General features: G+C 40.0%; 1 protein-coding gene across 1 annotated transcript; it reads left to right on the forward strand.

Annotated features, from left to right (window-relative positions):
- Nucleotides 1–220: 220 nt before the first annotated feature.
- Nucleotides 221–20,003, forward strand: MFAP3L (microfibril associated protein 3 like). Its single transcript, XM_030948373.1, has 3 exons — nt 221–279; nt 11,570–11,965; nt 14,846–20,003. The coding sequence occupies exons 2-3, from the start codon at nt 11,683–11,685 to the stop codon at nt 15,706–15,708; spliced, it is 1,146 nt and encodes a 381-aa protein (XP_030804233.1). The 5' UTR covers nt 221–279; nt 11,570–11,682; the 3' UTR covers nt 15,709–20,003.
- The last annotated feature ends 325 nt before the right edge of the window (nt 20,004–20,328 follow it).

A 20,328-nucleotide genomic window follows, 5' to 3' on the forward strand; every position in this document is an offset into this window, starting at 1 on the left:
CAGCGGCGGGAGCGCACGGCACGGCGCGGAACGGGCACGGCGCGGCGCGGCACGACACGGCACGGCACGGGCACGGCGCGGCACTGCGGCAGCGCCGCGCTCCGCCCGCCCCGGCCCCGGCCGCGGCCGCGGGCCCGGCCCCGGCATGGTGCTGCGCGGGGCGCGCTGAGGGGCGCGGCGGCGGCGGGAGCGCTGCCGCGGGGCGGCGGCAGCAGCGGCGGCAGCACAGCGACACCGGCAGCGGCAGCGAGCGAGCGAGCCGGAGCCGCGGGCGGGCAGGTGAGCGGCGCGGGGGGCGCGGGCCGCGGTTCCCCGGCGGGCGGGCGGGCGGGCGGCAGTCCCGGGGAGGCGCTGCCCGCCGCCGCCTCCATCGCCCCGCCGGCGGCACCTGCCGCGGCTGCCGCTGACCTGCGAGCCGGCCCCGGTGCCGCGGTGGCTGCGGAACTCCGCGGTGAGTCCCGGGCGCGCTGTCCCGCCGGCGGCCCCGGGGGACACTGGAGGGCCGGAGGAGGCTCCGGTGGCCGTGCCCGGGGAGCGCTGCAGCACGGCCGGGGGGCCACGGCGCCTCTCCCGGGGCGGCTGTCGCTCGCTCGCGGCCAGCCCGGCGTGGAGCGCGGAATCTCCCCGCGCAACGGGAGCGCAGTAATGCTGTGTTCAGCATGAAAGTTCGGGAGATTATTTCAAATCAGCACCGACTCTTGAAGGAAAGTGGGTTTCGTTAGGCAAAAAAAAAAAAAAAAAAAAAAAAAAAGAAGCTAATGAGCCCGAGGCTTTACTGGAGCCTTCCAGCTCCTGCACGCAGGATGCTCGCTGCTGTCCCGCCCTGAGAAGGGGAATGGAAGGTGACACCTCAGTGCAGAGACCTCTTCGATGAACCTGACTTCAAAGAGAGGTGAAGTTGTGCCACCTTAAATTTAAAATAAAGGATGCCTCCTGATATTTTGCTTTCATTACCCTTTTATTTCACAGGCTAGCCTCATAAGATACTCAATTTCATACGTGAACTAAGAGAACTAGAATCTAACACTTCAGAGTTGTTGTACAGAGTGGTCTTGAAATAATCTTTTGAATCCTGTTTCTTAACAGGGCCAATTCCAGCAGTATTGGACAAGGGAGCTTAAGAGAACACAGAGCGCTACTGAGCAGGCACTTCTAGTGCATTTGTCTGGAGAGTCTTGTAAGAGACTACACTTCCTAACAGCCCTCTTTCATTTCTTAAATTGAAGCATCTCAAATGGAGCTACCCTGATAAACCTGCTTGGGGAAATAAAAATACCAACTGTGGCAAAATCCTAAATGCAACTTCATTTGCTACGTTTGTCTGAAGGACTGTAAAATTATTTCAAAAGGAGGAACACAGAGGATTTAAGGAGAGGAGAAATGTAGCATTTTCATTCTTTAGAGACATTATATTGTAAAAGAGTTCCTCTTTTCACTGCAATAGGACAGATTACAGCAGTTTTTTTTCAGTGGAGATGATGTTTTGCATGGCAGGAATCCTTTGTCTGGCTTAGCGTGTATGGTAGCAACAGCACCATTGATATACAGCAACCTTGTGGTTGCTGTACTAGAGATCCTTTTTTATTAGAAATCTGTCTCATTCAGATTGCAGCATATCAACATCAGTTGATGCTGAGTGCAGCTTACACAGCTGGAGTGCACATTGTACACTCATTTTTTTTCTGAAGAATTTGGAGTTTTCAGAAGCCTGGACAAACAGCACAACAAACAAAAAAGTATGTTTTGTGTCCACTGCATATTTCCTGTCCTGACGGTTCATAAAATTTAGAGATAAAATCAGTTACTCTTAAAACATTTAACACATGGTGAGAGTGTGGTAGTGAATTCTGAAGTGATCTGTATTGTACAGCTCCAGTTGCCTTCCTGCCCCATCCCATCCCCTTTGCCTCCCTGCGGTTGGACAGGTCCTGCATGAATTTGGAGGAGGAGGATGGAGTTGGCACAGAACCTGGCTAAAGTGCATTCATTGCTTTAACCAGGGGAACAAAACCCAAACCCAGCTAACAGAGGGTCACATTTGTGACACAATGACAGGGGCTTCTGGGGAATGATTTAAATGGGGAAAAAAACCAATCTCCATTCCAGTTCTTGTCTACAGAGTTTGGAATGTGGAGCTGGCATTTCTTTTATAGTTTATGCTTCTTGCCCAGTGTAAGGCACCAGTGAGATGTGAATGCAATTTACAACAGGGAGAGTGAGCTTGCCAGCAGCTAAAACAACCTGTACCAAGCTCTGCTAGCAAGGTCTTCTTTCTCTCCCAGCAAATTGCACCTTTACTAGAAGTCTTTGCAGGCAGAAATGCCTGTGATCCTACTTTGAGATGTCCTGGATTGTAATAATATGTCACCAGAAGACTGGTGTAAGACCAAGGTCTTAGATACTTCCTTAAATTTTTCACTCCTTCAATTCTGAGCTGCCATCCATTCATGCAAACTTGTGGGCTTCTGCAAATATCTCTCTGTATCCTTAATTTTGTTATTTAGTTTTGACAATTGGTATTTGACAGTGTCATTTTCTGCCCATATCCAGACCCACCATAGAAACATCATTTCCAAGACGATGGAGGGGTTATCACTTTTCACCAGTTACTGTGATTAAAATCATCCATAGCAGCATTTTAGAGCATTCATAAGAAATAACAACTTCTATACAAATGTGTATAAATAACTTTATTTTGGAAAAGGGCCACTATATGTGGACGAATTTCTTATTGCATTAAGAATAACCTACCTAGCCCAGACCTAATATTTAATTGGCATGTGTCTGCCACAATGAGAGTTTTATGCCAAGAAAAGATTCTTGCTGATATTTTTAAGTCAAGCAGGCACCAGGGCACTGCAGCTGCATGTGTGTGTGTGTGTGTGGTTCCCAGTCCTAGGTGTGTGACTGTGTGGTACATACACAGTACTGGATGCTGAGAAAGTTATGTGCCTTTACTGTTACACTTTTCAATGCAGCATAGACATAACTGGCACACATGTCTGAAATTGTAGAGGTTTTATAGTAAGCTCTTGAGGGCCTTCAGCTAAATTATTGCATACACATGGCAATATACAGTCATGCTTGGAGAGGGCTGAATTGATCATGTTTGGGTAAAAGGAAGAGCAATTGATCACATTTGGGTAAGCTGCTGCATGGTGCAGGGCAAACTTGTTTGAATCCATCTTCTGTCCCCTTTGTTACTTGTGGAGGAAAGAGGTGCAGACACCTTTAACCTGAAATAATCATTTTCAATTGCAATCAGTCATGAGCACTTAGATTCCTTTAAATTCCCCCTCTGACAAGGTTAATCCTGTCCTAATCATGGCATCTATGTGTAACCTCTTTGCCCTGTATCCCAGCAACCAATAAACATGAAAGCCAGCCATCAAAAATTATATCCATCTTACAGTTCTATACAGATAGGGAAGAACAGTCATACTCAAATCTGTTTTGTCCTGTTCTTTTTTCTTTCATGTTCCAAATAATGTGGGAGGCTTTTGTTAAGATAGCATAATATAAGCTATATCAGTGCATTGAAAACATTCAGTTGGTCAAAATGTAGAGTTTAAATAGAATTTTTAGCCGGCAAGGTCCTTCCTATCTTTGCTTAAGTGAAACTTAGTTTTTAGTTTTGTGTTATATTTAAATGTCCTACATCTGGAGTTTTCCTTCTTCCTTTGGACAAAGAAAACCACTAAACATACTTAAGGGATGGTTAGCTTTGACAAGCAGAGCTCACAGGAGAAAGTGGAAGGAAGTGAGCTGGGGCACATTCTGCATTGCTATGTTCTTAGCAGAGTCTCATAAGCCTTGCCAAGAGCATATGAGATCTGTTGGATTTGCTGACTTTGGTTATTTAAACTGTTGGCAGAATAATGCTTACAGAGTGCAGGAATAAATAAAAGATACAAGGTATGTAAAGAAAATGAAAGAATGCAGAACTTGGTGAGGCCAGGCAGAGCTCAGATGTACATGGAAGTGTGGGAGGGATTCTCTGTGTGTCTTCACTGTTCCTCCTTTCTCAACAGAGGGAACTCCTAAGCATTGATGCATCTGCATTTACTGCAACAGCAAACCAGCAACAATGCTGAAACTTTGCCAGGAGTTAAGCAAGGGACTCTTAAAGCCATACAATGTTTCTGGAATGAGAGCTTTGTATACAAAACTATGTTGAAATGTACAGCCTCCATATAAATACAAACACAGAGGAAATCTAGATAATCTATATAAACAAAGTTTTTATTTCTAAGAATAAAATTCTTCAAAGCATTTATGTCTAATAACACATAAGCTGAGCCTTGAAAAATCTCCACTATCCATGGTGTTGAATTTGCTTTATGATCTGGGTAACCTACAACTCAGTAGGACATTTTCATGACAGTACCTGCCTTGATGAAAAACAGCAAGCTTCTCCACTAAATATAGAGCATTGCTTTTGCTGCAGTCTTTAAAATATCACATAGAAAGAAAACTCAGATTTCTGAGTGCGTATAAGAGTGCACATCTGAATTACAACTTTTTAATAAGTTAACAATCCAAGTTGCCTGAGTGCTTTTGTTGCTTCAGTGTATTTTGCAAAAAGCTGATTTGATACAGCAGAGATGCTAGAATTACAGGAGCTGTGGCATCAAAAGGGGATTTTCCAGAGGTTTGGCATTCTTAAGGTGCTTTTAAATAACCTCTCCAATAATTACCCACTGACAGTCTTCATTCTTCTTTAGGTTAATGGATTAGCATCTCTTGATGTTCATTGACATCAGGAGAGTGCACATCAGACCATTCAAAGACGTGGTTAAATCAATGGGTCCATTCAAATATTTAAAGTGAAGCTCTAAGATGCCATGTGCTTTCTAGTTTTGCAATATTGAGACATGAAATAGGATAAAGAGAATAAAGAGAGACATGAAGTAGATAAAGAGAAACAGAGGAAAAATTTACAGTAAAAAATTCTAAAACATTTACACACAGATAAAGGCAACATGAAAACTCTTCCATTGTACAGCTGTTGAATAGAAGGCATATGCTTCTTTCCCTAAATGAAAAGTCTGGATATAACATTAATTTTCAATTACACTTTATTGCTTGCTGCTGTCTTGCTGCAGTGTCTTATGACACTATGGAACCCTGAAACTAAGACAATTGTATCCTTATGATGCTTCTTTCCTTTGTTACCCCTTACAGTGTTGTGTGTGTTCAGACCAAAATAATTTTAGAAGACAAAAACTGATAATGACTAAGTTTTGATCATGTTCTGCCATTAATAGTAGAATAAGCTACAGCCCTTGATTTTTCTTTTTCTTTTTTTTTTTTTTTTTTTTTTTTTTTTGTTATTTATCATTTGTCATCTTACAAAACAGATTGAAAAATGTTTGCCTGTAAGAACTTAACACTGCCTGCAAAACATACAATTAATTGATAGGCTTCTTTGTTATAATTTTTTTAAGACAGGAGTGCTAGAAAAGTTCTCCAGGTTGCCATACTGACAGCCCTTCCTGTTCACTGCCCAGGGTCATACGCTCATATACAGAAGTTTAGTCTCCACATCTCTCATAGGCTGTCATAATCTATGAATCTGTACTTGTAAACTATATACAGTCTCTCTTGAATCTTCATAGATTCCCAGCCCTTATTTTATCCTGTGTCAAGAAATTGAGACAACCACCTTGAGGGAGATGATTCTCCCTCTCTCCTCTATCCTTGTGAGACCCCAGCTGGAGTAGTGCATCCAGGTCTGGGGTCCTCAGCACAAGAAAGATGTGGACAGGGTGAAGCAAGTCCAGCAGACGGTAACGAAGATGCTCAAGAGTTCCCTTGGATGTCTTCTCTATATGGTAAAGAGGAGATGTACTGTTCTTATCAGGTAAATACAATGCAGAAGGCCAAATACTTTTTTTTCCAGGCTGTAGTCAACACTCTCAGCCTGTCTTATCATTCTAAAGTGCTGCTACTCAAAAAATTATGAAGGAGCTCATGAAGACAATTTCCCAGCATCCCATATAGCAATTTTTAAGATCAGACATATTTTTTCCCACTGTCTTCCCCAAGGCAATTCTTGTATTTGTGTTTCTGGAGTATTAGAGTTTCTTTAGGTTGGGGGACTGCCTCTGGGGGCCATCTGACAGCCTTTTCAAAGTAGGGCCAGTGTATACCAGCTTAGTCAAGGTTTGAACTTCTCAAAGGATGGCGATTCCATGGCCCATCTGGGCAGCCTATTGCAGGGCTTGAATGACCTCCTGCACAAATTTTTTTTTCATATTCATAATTTCTGTTGTTGCAGCATGTGTCCCGTGTCTCATGTCCTTTCACAGCACATCTCTCAGAGAAGCCCATGTCTATGTTCTCTATACCCTCCCATGAGGTGGCTGAAGGCAGCAAGTGTGACACGAGGTGACTGAGCAGACATGGCCAGGGCTCAGCCCTGTTGAGAGGTTTCCTAAAGTTCCCAGGCTGCTGAAGGCAGCTGAAGAGACTAAATAAGCATATAGCTGGGGGCTGCTGCCCAGCTGGGAATCTAGACGTGCAGAAGGAACTTTTCATCTTACAAACACCACCAGCAGGTCACCTATTCAACGTAGCCAGGGAAACAGAAAGCCATGAAACTACAAAGGACTGAAATCCCCCACTCCAGGAGAATGAAAAGCAGCTCTTCTGGAGCCAAGCATTAATATTTTATCGACTGACAAATAAATAGAAAAATAAGTCAGAAATTTTCTGCTAGTTGTAAATGAGTGACATTTCTTTTCCTCTGCATGTCTGGATCTTAACAATTAGACCTTTTCAGTAGGTGGTTCTCACTCATAAGTCTATGAACTGGCAGTGAGCTTCTCACCTGTGTGGCATAAGTTCCTTCATTTGCATTCCTGTTTCATTAACACTTCTTAACTTTTACTTTTGCCCACTCTTTAAAAGACATTGCCTATGGAAACTAGGAAAAGTAGCAAGTAGTTTTTAAATAATAAAAAACTAGCCTTAATTTTGTTTTGTAGCATCAGCCTTTATACTTCTTTTAGATAAGGGAGAGCTAGAATGAAAATAATTTAATTTTCTTGGTCACTTACAAGCCAAGGAAGATAGCATTGGGATGTTAAAGCTATAGGACACAATTTATGCATTATGCAGTAAGCTGGCTTCTTGTGCTTCACTTGTGAATTGAATGACCTCACAGTTAATAGGATTACACATTATTCCAAGAATAAGAACAGGCCAGTCTTACAGATGTGAGCAAGCCAGGAAAAGGTATGCATCACTGCCCTCCTTTTCTATTCTTATGTGCTCTGCCATCATGTTGTTCTGCACAAATGCAGCACTTACAGCCATGACACCATAGTCATTTTCTTTGGTGGCAGTAGTATGGGAAGCAAACACATCTATGACATGAAAAAATAACTGGTCAGTCAGGACATGTCTCTGATTAATGTTCTTAGATGTGTCTGTCAGTCCTAGATGTGTCTTCAATTTAGACTGATGCCTGATCTTGGACAGAGAAGTTGTAACTGCAGTTTTTGCCCATATTTTCACATTAATTAGGAGTAAAACTATCCTGCTGCAGCTCTGCTTTTTCTGGAGAACATTCGGGGACTTCTCTGGATAGACATGCATAGAGCTGGCTGTCATGTAACTTAAAAGAAAAGCTTGTCATGTGTTCTCATTTGGCTCAAGTCTTTCCTTGGAAGTTAATCTCACAAGCAGTAAATCTGTTACTTTAGTATTTTCAATTTACACCATTTGGGTTGGGGAATTGAAAAACAGAACTATTTAATCTATGGACCACTGGCAAGCATTGTTGAGTGGTGAATGTTGCTCCAGATACAATACAGCAGGAGAGTTTCCCATATCCACGTTCTAGGTGCTGGAGGAGAGTGTGGGGATTCCTTTCATTCCATCTTCTGAGGCAAGCCTGAATAGCTCAGAATAGCCAGGGGTGTTCTTTTTCCGTTTCATGCACCACAAATTTAAAAGTAAAAAAAAGAATAAAATAATATGTAACCACATGAATTGTACTATACAGAGTTTTATTTTTTGTGAGTATTTTAGTGGTAGTTCATATACTTTGGTGATTACATTCTTTCCATGACCAGAAATTAACTCTGTTTATAGTGGCCTTTTCATGGCTAAAATGCTCTGAGACTGAATCTGTTTCTACAAAGCAAGTCTCAGGATTGCAGATGTCCTCCTTCCTTAGAGTACTGTGTTACTCAGTCTAAAGGAGTTATTACAGGAATCTTTGTTTTAGTCTAATCAATCCAGCTTTCTCTGACTTAGGTCAGATTAAAAGGTTATAGTTTTGGCTGCCTTCATCAAGTTTATCATGGATCACAGCTAATTGCTGCCTTTCGTGGCCAAGATGCTGGGGAACACTGTACCCACTTTTCCAATACTCTGGATTCTCTTGCTGCTTTGCCACATATCACTAGCAGTCCTATTTTGGTCTCAGTCATCTCCACATTTAGTTGTGTGATTAAACCATAACTCATTACATCACTTATGTTTAGCAAAGCAGCTGGGTCCCAGATCTGTGTTCCCTGATATACTCAGGCTGCTCTTGCACCCATGGCAAAGCAGGAGGACAGAAACTCTCAACAGATCTTCCTTTGCATCAGTTGGCGCTAAGAAAACCTTCTTTGCTTTCTTCCATGTCTTTTTGTTTCCTGATAACATTGGAGAGGATGCACACCAAAGGAAAGATTGCCTACTGCTTCCTAGTTGCCCTGGGAACATTTGCCTAAACTCATATCTTAAAACAGAGAGATCTTATTCTTCAGAGGGATCTCTCCCTGTCTCCTCAAACATACTCAGGCACTTCCCTGGATGGCATATGAAAGTAGCAGCCTTCATTTCCAAACATTCTGCTTTAAACCTACTGCCTGATTATTCCTCATATTAGCCACCACACTGTAGTTATTTCAAATAGAAATGTATCTACAAAGGTATTTAGTATTTTCCTAATATTCTACATTTCGGGAACATACATGAGAGAGTACATTCTCAGGAGTAAGAAAAAGGAGTAGGTAAGGATCTTACATAGTAGACATAAATTATTCATCTCTGTTTCCTAAGATTTACTGCAGCTATTTATGGTTCAATTCTGGGCCAGAATGAGGGAGTCACTGTTACCTTCAGACAAGGAATCAACCCTTTGGCCATACTGTGGACCAGTCACACTTGCCATCACTACACAAAGGTACCATTTCTGTTTCTGTATGCTCTGCATTCAAAACAAGTAAACATACAGAATAGGCAACGCTTTACTGCCCTCACACCTTCCAAACCTCCACCCACATCCCTGTGCTGTGTGGAATCAGTGGGCCATCAGCTACCTTGATCAGCTTCCTAATACACTGTTGGTCCCTGCCTTACAGGTTTTCTGTTCAGCCACTGTGGAGATGCTATTTCATTTCCTTCTGGAATGCAAATTGCTCTCCACAATAAACATCTTTTTTTTGATTGCTACTGATTTTTCTGCTGTAAAATATATGATAGACCCAAATACAGTAATAACAAGGCCCAGACAGCAATTGGAACACACAGCTTAATCACTTTATATTATCTTTTGCCCTTCCCATTGTCCTAATCCAGCCAGTCTCTGGTCCTGCTCCTTTGCCAGGAAGTGCGATTTTTGCTTTTCTGTATGGCGCAATGCAGATGTGACACTGTACAGAAACATTTTATAGACTGAATATATGTAATCATGAAGAATGTCAGTCTCCAAGGTTAATGGAGTAGTAGAAATGAGATGTAAATGGCTACTGAAGTGAATAGGCAGAACTGAAGGTTTTTTCCCAAACTGCTGACTCAGGCAGAGTGTACCTTCAAAAGCACGGACTCTACATGCTTTGCATAATTGGAAGTAGATTTCTGAAGTCATTGTTTATATAGCTTTATATGACAAATGAGATTTGCTTATTAATTTAAAATTAAAAATTATTCTGTCTGTTCAAGAAAAATACTTCCACATTCAGTAATTATAAAAGCAGAAAAAAACAAAGGCCAGGCTTGGAGCTGGAACAGACCTCTACATCATGCCAGCAGTTTATTGAAAAAAAATAGGTTTTCATTTCTAGTAATGATTCATCCTGTAAAATGGAAGAATTCATTTGCTTTTTCAATAACACTGTATCTATTTGTATGAAAGCAAGTTCATTGCTTTACAGAGAAGAGAGGATGCATAACAAAATGACCTAAATCAAGTATTACCAGTGCAAGATGGTAATGTTGCTTTCTTTCCTTTTTGAATACAAAAGAAAATAAGAATGGAGATTTTTCATTTGTTTCCTTTTATTTTAGTGTTTTGTTTATATATAGAACTGATCTAGGGAACTGATCTTGTCAGCAGTTACTATGTGTGCTAAGGTAAATGAGTTACCATGAGTCAAATGTATATTTAAGAAAATTGAAACTTTTTTGAAATGGAATTGTTCATTTGGGGAAAGTTCATTAGATAGTTTCCTATATTCAGAGTCCAGATAGATTCCTCTATCTAATAAATTTCACTACATTTCAGTTATTTACCTTAGAGACACGTGAGTAAAACCAGTATAGTTGGATACTCTGTGATTTTAGCATGATTTGTGGCTTTTAGACTCTTAAGTGAAATTTTCCAAGGTGCTCATTTTGAGGCCAACACTGTGCCTTCAGTCAGTACTGAATGCCAATTGTGTTCACTGGGAGCATAATGAGGCCAATAGAGAGCACTTTTGTAAACCCCCCCTTCGCCTCTGTCCAGAAACTGAAATCACTGCTTCAGAAAGGCCTCATTGTGGGTGATTAGATGAAGGAAAATACTGAGGGAGAGTGTGCAAAAAGTACACAGGCAAAATGCGTAATGCCACATAAGGAACAAAGTCCTAACTTTATTTGAATCTCAAAGGAACATTAACCATAATTATGTTACTAGCATGTACTCTTCTTTACGAATCTGCTCTAAAAATAACAACACTGAAATTACTTTATTAAGCATTAAATACCCTCTTTTAAGAATAATCTTCCATGCTATGTTTTTGCTCAGACAGCAGTAGCTTAAGAAAAGTGAATGATCTGAGATGTTTTACTGTATGTGCTGCTGTGTTTGGGAAAAAATGTGTATATCAAAGATTCCAGCATTAAATCTAAAAACCCTTCCTGGAATTGTTCTTTCTTACACCATGTTTCACAGTTCATCTAAGACCATGCATGTGATAGAGCTGCAGCACCAAACTGGTAGTGACAGCTTTTAATGTGCTGCACCTCAATTTTTCCTGTTGATTTTGCAAATGGTTAAAAAAAAAAAAAAGGAAAAAATCTGTTGAACTTTTGGCATAAAACTGTAGCTGCTACTGTAGCTAAACTGCTGCTAAGTGTCTAGGTGATAAAAGCTTTCTCCTACGCCTGTCACTCTGAACAACACCATTGTCAGGAAAATGTATGCATCTTTTTCCAGTAAGGATAAGAACTGTGATAACATTAGCATTTAGACAACACACTGTGCTGATGATTGTGAAATGCATTAATGGATGTGTCACTATTTTAAAAGAGCATATCTAATGGACTGTTTATATATGCCATCTCACTGTACTTATTTATTTTATAGGATATTTTAAGCATAAAATTGCACAGATCAAAGTAGAGCTCTCCTGTGACCTGCTCAACTCAAGGACTCAACAGAATCAATTCCCAGCCAGTTGTGTACACCACTGAAGGAAAATGGACATACTGAACAGCCGCCACTTTTTGTACTTTCTGCCCACCACACGCCTTGTCATCTTATTAGCAGCTTTGAGCACTGCTGAGGATGTGAGTAACAGCACTTTGAACCGCACTGACACACACCCCGGGGCCGCGCCGCTGGTCACCTCCCGCATCGACCACATCATCGTCAAGGAGGGCAGCAGTGCCTTGATCGACTGCAATGTCCAAGGGAGTCCCAGCCCACAGTACAGATGGTACAATTCCAATGGCCGCCTGCTCCAAGAGGAGGAGAATAAAGGTAGGGTCTTAGGAATAGCACTAATGGAGCCTGTCCAGAGACACTTCTGATTTCAGCAAGTTGACAAATAACCTGAATTTAATGGCCTGGCTGCGGTATTTTCCTGTGTGAAAATAAATGAAAGCTTGGAGGCAGTTATAAATTTTTTATGCACACCTTGGAAGAAAACAGTAACTTTTTATGTGCTATTTTTAGCAACACATAGCAAGAAGCTGAAGCAATTAACAGAAGTTGTAGACAGGCCTCTTTTCATTGGAAGACTTCATGTTTGTTCTGTTTCTCATTCTGTCCTCCTTTGTTCTTCTCTGGCACCAAAAAAAGATTAAAAAGCTGTTCCCCAACACAAAGGAGGATTCTCATGACATATTAGAATAGTTTGTTGGGGTGAACTCAACACAGCTAACTCCCTGGTATGCCTGCTGTCTTTTATGTGCAGTGCTATGGTAGTGTGAGAAACAGGAGATGCCCTGAACAACCAACTGCAAAACCTATACAGGGCAGCAGTCAGAAGGACAGGCCAAATTTGAGCCTTCCTGGCTTTAGTTAAGACTCTTCAGTGGCGTTTGCCAGAGACCATAATTACACACGAGCTTATTTTCCTTAAATGGAAGGTTTGGGTGATAATCCTAGTTATACTTCTAGTTATGCTTCTAGTGTTTGAGGGGAGTGTGGGTATATAAAAGGTGTTTTTCTCATTTAATCCTTCCATAGTGGCTGCTTTGTTCACAGCATGATGAAATAAACTCTTAGTTGTTAAGACAGTGTGCCTAACTAATGGCTGACCTGACAGCGAACTCTGCTGTGACAGGAGTAACAATTGACCCAGCTTGATGTGAAAGAGCAGTGTGTATCTGTAAGAGCTTACTGCATAACTGGTTATGTTTTACTGTACAGCATGTTATCATTTTCTGAGTCAAGCTAGAGAAAGGAACTACTTGAGCTACTAAGCAGACTTTCGAACATGATTTGTGTGGTTGTGGCAACATACAGTGATTACTGTGCTGGAGTGTTTTGCTAAGGTTCGCTAATAGAAAATTTCCGCTTTAGTAAGGCATCTAAATTTAGATCTTTGTGTAGTCAGCTAAGAGAGGTAGCTAAACCAAACATTTAGGTAGATGAGCAAAAACTTTGACCAAATCAGTAAGAAGTGCAGATGTAGTATTAAGACAACTTCACTTTAACTTAGAATTTCAACAGTGCAATACCTCCTTTAAGAGACTGTCTTTCTGTAAGAAATGTTTCCTAGCTTGAGAGCTTTCTTTGTGGTGTTAAGTATGGCATTGAATTGTTATCCAAACCCAGCAATACCTTTTGGAATCATTGTTTTCTTATGTGGGTCAATATGTCTGTCCAATATACCAGGATCCACTGGCATAGACCCAGTCACTGAGTTCAGTGCCATTATGTCATTTATAACAGCTGAAGCCAGGATACATCACAAGGCATCTTGTTATTTCATAATTAATTGAAACCTACTTTGCAAAAAGGACCAGCATTCAAATTCAAAGAAATACTGAGCAGCAAATACTCTGCATTTTTTGTTATACTGGAGGTGGAGGAAGAAGTGTCATCTGTTACAGATTCTAATATTTCCTCTGTGAAGGAGTTTTCCTCTGAATTTGCCTAAGTTTAGCAGATTGGGGTATTTTTTTTTTTTCATGTGAAGGTCTGATTTAGACCGAGCTTTTATTTATTCTGCATTTTTTAATTTCAGGCAAAATGATTCAGCTGTTTTCAAGAAATATGCTAGGGTAAAAAAATATTGTTTCATTTAAGTTAAAACTTCTAAGTAAGAGGATAAAAAGATGTAATTAAGAGCCGTCTGTACACATGAACGGAGGCAGGGATCTTTCGGGAATACTTTATATGTAGACTTCTACTGGAGATAATGTGAAACAATTTGGGTAAGCCACGTTTAACTAGAAAAACTTTGAGGAACTAAAAATCTTAATTCATTACCAATTAATTAAGTGGCAAATACAGTAACTGGGTTAATCTTGAATCACTTTAGCAGTTACAGGAGTGATGAGTTATTTGAAACAGGTTGTTTCAAATGCAGTTTCATACCTAAACTTCTGCTGTGCCTGGTTCAAAGAATATCAAGTGTGCATGTACATGAAATGTATATTTCCATGCAGCAGACCAAGTTATCAATTATATTACATTGATAGAAATTACTTTTAACGGTAAAAGAAGTTCTGTTGTGGTCTGTAGAGGTTCTTACCAACAAACAAGGCATTCCCTGTCATGGCTCTTCTCCTTCCCATCTATTTTACTCCTCCTATCCTACTTCCCCCTCTTTAAAACTATACTTCAAAATCAGTTTCTCAACACCTCAGAGAGTAGGCAGTGTAGTATATGATGTCTAACATGTTAGGGGTTTTAAAGTTTACATTAACAGAATTGAGATACTGCAACAAAACACCAAAAATAACCCAATTGTAAGCAAATGCATTGTTAGGGAACAAAACAAGGATGGTTTAAGTAGGTTTTTCTGCCTCACAGTCCCGTTGATCTTTCTTGAAGGATCCAACTCCTTCAATTCACTTCTTTGAGGAAGTGTGACCTGTGTTTTGGAGGCTCTCTGGAGTAATCCTATCTTTGTAGCCTAACTGACCACAAGATTGAGATAGATGCATATTAGCATTTTCTGAGACCTTTTTAGGGCATGCTCTGACTATCCAAAGTTGATGTCAGGAATTTGACAGTAGTTGTAACACAGCTAAGATCACAGGCCTTTATGAAGGTAAATTATTTGTCTTACTGTGAACATTATTTCCTTCTTCCAAAACCTGAAGCCAGTTTGATAAAGCTGATATTTAAGACTTTGCTGATCATGTGACAAAATACTTCTAAGTTACTCTGTTTCCTCTCCAACAGGAAAATGGTGGTTTCTTGACAATGGGCTACTAAACATTACCTGCGTGTCATTTGAAGACAGAGGTAAATACACGTGTGTGGCATCTAACACGTACGGCAGCGTTAACAATACTGTGACGCTGAGGGTTGTTTTTACCTCTGGAGATATGGGAATCTATTACATGATTGTCTGCCTTGTCGCTTTTACCATTGTTATGATACTGAACATTACTCGGTTGTGTATGATGAGCAGTCATCTGAAGAAAACCGAGAAAGCAATCAATGAATTCTTCAGAACAGAAGGGGCAGAGAAACTTCAGAAGGCCTTTGAGATTGCAAAGCGTATCCCAATTATCACATCAGCCAAAACGCTTGAGCTTGCCAAAGTAACCCAGTTCAAGACCATGGAGTTTGCCCGTTATATTGAAGAGCTTGCTCGGAGTGTACCTTTGCCACCTCTCATCATGAACTGCAGGACCATAATGGAAGAAATTATGGAGGTTGTCGGTCTGGAGGAGCAAGGACAGAATTTTGTACGGCAGGCGGCAGAAGGCCAGGAGACCACTGAAACAGATGAGCTTTATATGATCCCAAATGCTTTGACGCGCAGTGAATCTCCCACAGGTGACTCGGACGCATCGTCACTGCATGAGCCACCTCAACAGATTGCAATAAAAGTGTCAGTTCACCCATTGTCCAAAAAGGACTGCATGGATGGTCAGTCACAGGAAAGCATGCAGTTGGACACCAAGGAAGAAGACACTCCTCAAACACCAGCACTTCCTGCGGAGCCCCCTCCTGAGCCTTCTGCTGAACTCAGTTCTGATGACACAGCATTGGCAAATGACAAAAATACATGTGTTATATATGAAAGCCATGTATGATAGTTACTCCTGAATCTATGCATAGCAGGAAAATCAGGTGGAGCTCTTTTAAAAATACATATTGTACTTGCCGCTAAGCCTTACCTGGAGACTATCATAGCAAAAGCATGTAAGTGGATTATTTGGCACTTTCTTCTCAGTTTGAGTTTAGTTTACTATGATGTATGACAGAGTAATTGCTATTACATTAATATTAATTGCTCTTTTTGATTAGGAGTATTTCCAAGAAACATTTACCTCAGCATTTTCTAGGTTGGAGTCACCTGTAGTGGCTCCTGGAAGTCACTGGTAGTCTTTGTGTAGGACACTTGAACTTACTAAACATAAAACTGGTTTCCATTTCCCTCCTTCACTCTCGTTATTTCCATCTATTCCATTTTTGCAAACATTAACTTGTGAATTTGAAATATTGCCCAAGAGGCAGCACTCCAGTAGCCAAATAAAATCCTAATAGATCCCATTTACAAAGCCTGTTTGCTCAGCTGCATTGTGATTTAGAGGGCTATTAAAGAAAGTTAAAATGTTTCCATTTCATTTGAGACCACACTGCTTAGCCACATGGGAAATAGTTTTCCCTTTTTCATGGAATGGAGATGCCAACAATCATTTGTTTTGCATGAAGAAACGACTTTGAGGTGTATATTACAGATGGGAAAGCCATCAGAAAGTTGCAGTTCAACAGCTCTGCAGGATTTTTTTGCATACATTTGAGCATTTTCTATGTTGCCAGAAGTCTATATGGCAAACAACTGCAAATATGCAGGATGTCTTGTTTTGAAGTAATGTGGAAGCAGTATGTACTACCTTACCAGCACATATGCAGGTTGCATAACAGTCCTGCAAATGCCAGTAATCAGTTGATAACAAGGCTGAAATGGCAAAGTACCCTTTTATTTGGCTTCTTAATTTTGGTATTCTGAAGATCAATCCTAAATTCATATATAAGCATCAGTTTGAGAGTTTCATTCAAACGGGAAAAAAAAAATATAATCAAGTGTCCTATAAAATTACAAAGACCATCATGCAAACTGTTAAATGTGATACAATTGCGTTGAGATTTTGGGAACCTCCTACATGTAGGATGTTCACTGCTCGAGTACACGTGACTCTACCCCAGTAAAGCTTTAATGATCGTAGCAATTGTGGCATTAAAAAGGATCAACATCTCTGCCAGGAAATGCCAGGAGTGGAAGGGAAGTAATCATTTCTCTTGCAGATAGACAATAAAAAGTACCTTCTCTGAAGTGAGTCTGGAAAGAAATCACTTACAAGGAGTTTGTGTAGGGTTAATAGCATATTACTTAATTACCTGACACATTTAGTTTGACATTAATGAACAAACTATCACCTTATAGTGTTTAAGAGGGATGGTAGTATAAATATACTTAAAATAAATCTGGAATCAGGCATACTGTAGAAAAAGAAGTCTCTTAGTTCTGTGGGGAGATGATGCATGGATGGCTCTCTGGACATTTTCACAAAGCAGCCACATCTCCATAAGGTGTCTGTTGGAAGCAATCAGTTATATTAACTGCACAGGGAATCAAGATCAGACAAAGTCAGTGTTGCAGGTACATAAAAGAACCCTTGATAATGAACTGAGGTCTTGTGTCAACTTCCTTATGTTAAAGTGCAGAGCCTCACCAGCAGTGCAATACAGGAATACCCCATGACTTACATAGGTGATGCAGAGATGGCTCCATATTTATCTTTCTGTGGTTATTAAAAAAATACATGTTTAATAATGGACTTCAGATTTTACAACCAATTTTTGAGAAATGGCAGCATTCAAATGTCTCATTTTTTTTGCGCTTACCACAGTGGCAGGTTTCTACACAAAATGCATTTGCACATGCCCAAAAGGAAACATGCAAGGGCAAAGTCCCATTAGGAATGTGACTTGAAATATTTGAGTTCCAGCAAAGCAATATAAATGTAAAACAGAAGTTAGTTTAAAAGAATACCATACAGAACCTCACTTCTGACCAGTGTGATTGACAGTAGTATGATGCAAACTCTTAACTTCTTGTCTGAATCCAAAGGACATTTCTGTTTAGTGTTCACATCAGTTTTTCAAGTTACTTGATTTGCTTCTGATATGAAAAAGGACAAGGGCAGAAACAAAAGCAGGAACTTGCATTAAAATCCTTCAATTCACCTTAACCTCCTGAGAAGAGGTACATTGATGCTTCTGCCTGTCCAGCTTTTACAAACAACGCCCATGCATTCTACAATTACGTATCTGGTGCCCAACTAAGATTGCACAGATAAGCAAGGATATTCTCCTTGAAAGCATAAAAATAACTTTTAAATTACACCTTTTTTTAAGTTTTAAAAGTATTTATTACAGTATTTTAATTTTAATCTTTTTAGATTATTAAGTTTTTACAGTAGAGATCAGACCCCTTCATGTATTCCTATAGTGTTCTGACCCTGGCTAGTCCTCTCAGGCTGTCCTCCAGCCTCTTTATTATTTATTTATTGAGAAACATTTGAGAGCAAACAATCCCTGTGGATTTCTTCAGTATCACTGTGTAAACTTCCTTGAAGATACAAATGATGTTTTTCCCTAGAGGCTGCCCACACAGGGCACGTTTGAAGTACACACAAACGCACATTGCGAACCACATACAAGCAACCGGTACTTGGATTAGATCCATGCAATACACAGAGGGCTGGATTCCTGCTGTTGCAAGGTCAGAGCGAACCCTAAATTTTCTAGAGCTGGAGTCACTCAGAGATGACAACTAGTCTAGACATTTAGCTTTGTGTTATTATCAGAATAAGAACTAAACAGCACTGTAGCTGAAGAAAATACAGATTTTATACAGAACCAGTGGTTCTGGTTTATGTGGTTTTTTGGTGGTTTTGTGTCTGCTGCTCAGTGTCTTATGCACCCATTATATGACACATCTAAGCCTAAAGCTTTTTATACACTTTCAGGAACTTCCTTTGTGGAAGACAGATGGGAAGCAGGACCCAAACCTGTCTTTCCTGTTCCAAACTTTCCAGCTGTGCTATTATAAAGCATGCAATTGTGTCTTGCAGTATTTCTTAGCAAATGGCTATTTTATGGTCCAAAAACACAATTAGCAAACATAAAAGTAATAATGACTCCAAGAAAAAATTAATGTTTGCATTGTTATATATTTTCATGCACCTTAAGCACTTCAGGGGCATTAATCTGTTCCCATCATTGGACTATGCACACTTTTTGTTACATTTTTCTATTTATTGTACCACCAAACACTAATGGTTCTTAAAACACTCAGAATCTGGAAAATCCAGTCCAACTGAAATTGCATTCTAAAAGCAAAGGAACACCAAGCCAGGCTTAATAAGGAAAAGAGATTTGCACAATTATATTTACACCATTTTCAACAATTTTGCCAAACTTCGTGAAAGATGACTAGATTTCTGTAGCAGAAGAAATCAGTTGGATTTGAATTTCACATTTACTATTCTTTTTTCAATAAATGTAAGACTATACTAATCAGTCCACTTAAACATAGTATTCACTATCTATTTTCTCAACATTTTCTTTTTGAGCAGCATTTTTTTCCTGCTGATTCTTTTTTTGTTCTCTGATTCGAGCATGTTTGTGATGAAACCTATCCTTCAGGGGTTTTTCTGTCTGTCATATAAAAAATTTAAAAGAACCCATAGACCAGCATTTTTCTGCAGGTTTGTTGGTACTTGGTAAGGCACAGAAGTACACTCCTGTGCTTAAAAATTACTGTATAATCATAAGACTTGCAAAATGGCATACACAGGCAGATGTTGATTTTTTTTTAAATCAGTGCCTGTTTTATTCTAATGTAGATACTATGTCAGTTCCTTGATTTGCAGTTACCTTTTGACAAAAGTACTGTAACATATAACCAGGGCTTTCTGACTTTCAGTTTGGTCAGATTAACTAATTCTAGAAAGTGTTAACAGTGTCAGATTTTCAAAGTTCTCATGGGATATCTTGGCAGCATGCTATTTTAAGAGTTGGCCTCTTAAGTATGCCATATTTAGAGGGACAACTGAAAGCTTCTTAGATGCAAAGGAAATGCTTGCACTAAAGTCTTGTAAGTTATATTTCATTTATTATGAAATCCTTTTTGATTTTACAAGAAATGTAAGACAAATATGAATGTGTTCTTTTGAGAAGCAGTTGCTGTATTTTGATTTAAATAACTGTTATGATTTTATAGCTCACGGCCGTAAACCACAGAGAGAAAAGTTCATGCTGAAGTGGCAAAATGAAATGTGATGTAGCTTGTACATTGATCATTGTTTCAATAAAGAATTTGCACAGAGTCTGCTGAGTTTGTACACATTCAATGGGATATTTACAGTGCCACAACACCACTTTCCCACTGGAAATGGATACTTAATAGCATACATCCTGCACTAATTTTTGGAATAACCAGCTCAAACCTTTTCTATGTCCATTATTTTCTCTCCCTGTCTTACCTTCCTATACTTTCTTCTGTCCCCAGCAGCTCTGCTCTGCCACTTCTCAAATAGGAACAGAATGAAGTTAGTTGTCAGGGCAAGTGTTTCTCCACCCCAGGCACCTCTGTTCCAAACTGACCTTTTATAAGTCCTCAAATGGATTTTTTTTCCCCAGCA

The sequence above is a fragment of the Camarhynchus parvulus genome, chromosome 4 (genome assembly GCF_901933205.1).
Source record: "Camarhynchus parvulus chromosome 4, STF_HiC, whole genome shotgun sequence".
NCBI classification, from domain to species: domain Eukaryota; kingdom Metazoa; phylum Chordata; class Aves; order Passeriformes; family Thraupidae; genus Camarhynchus; species Camarhynchus parvulus.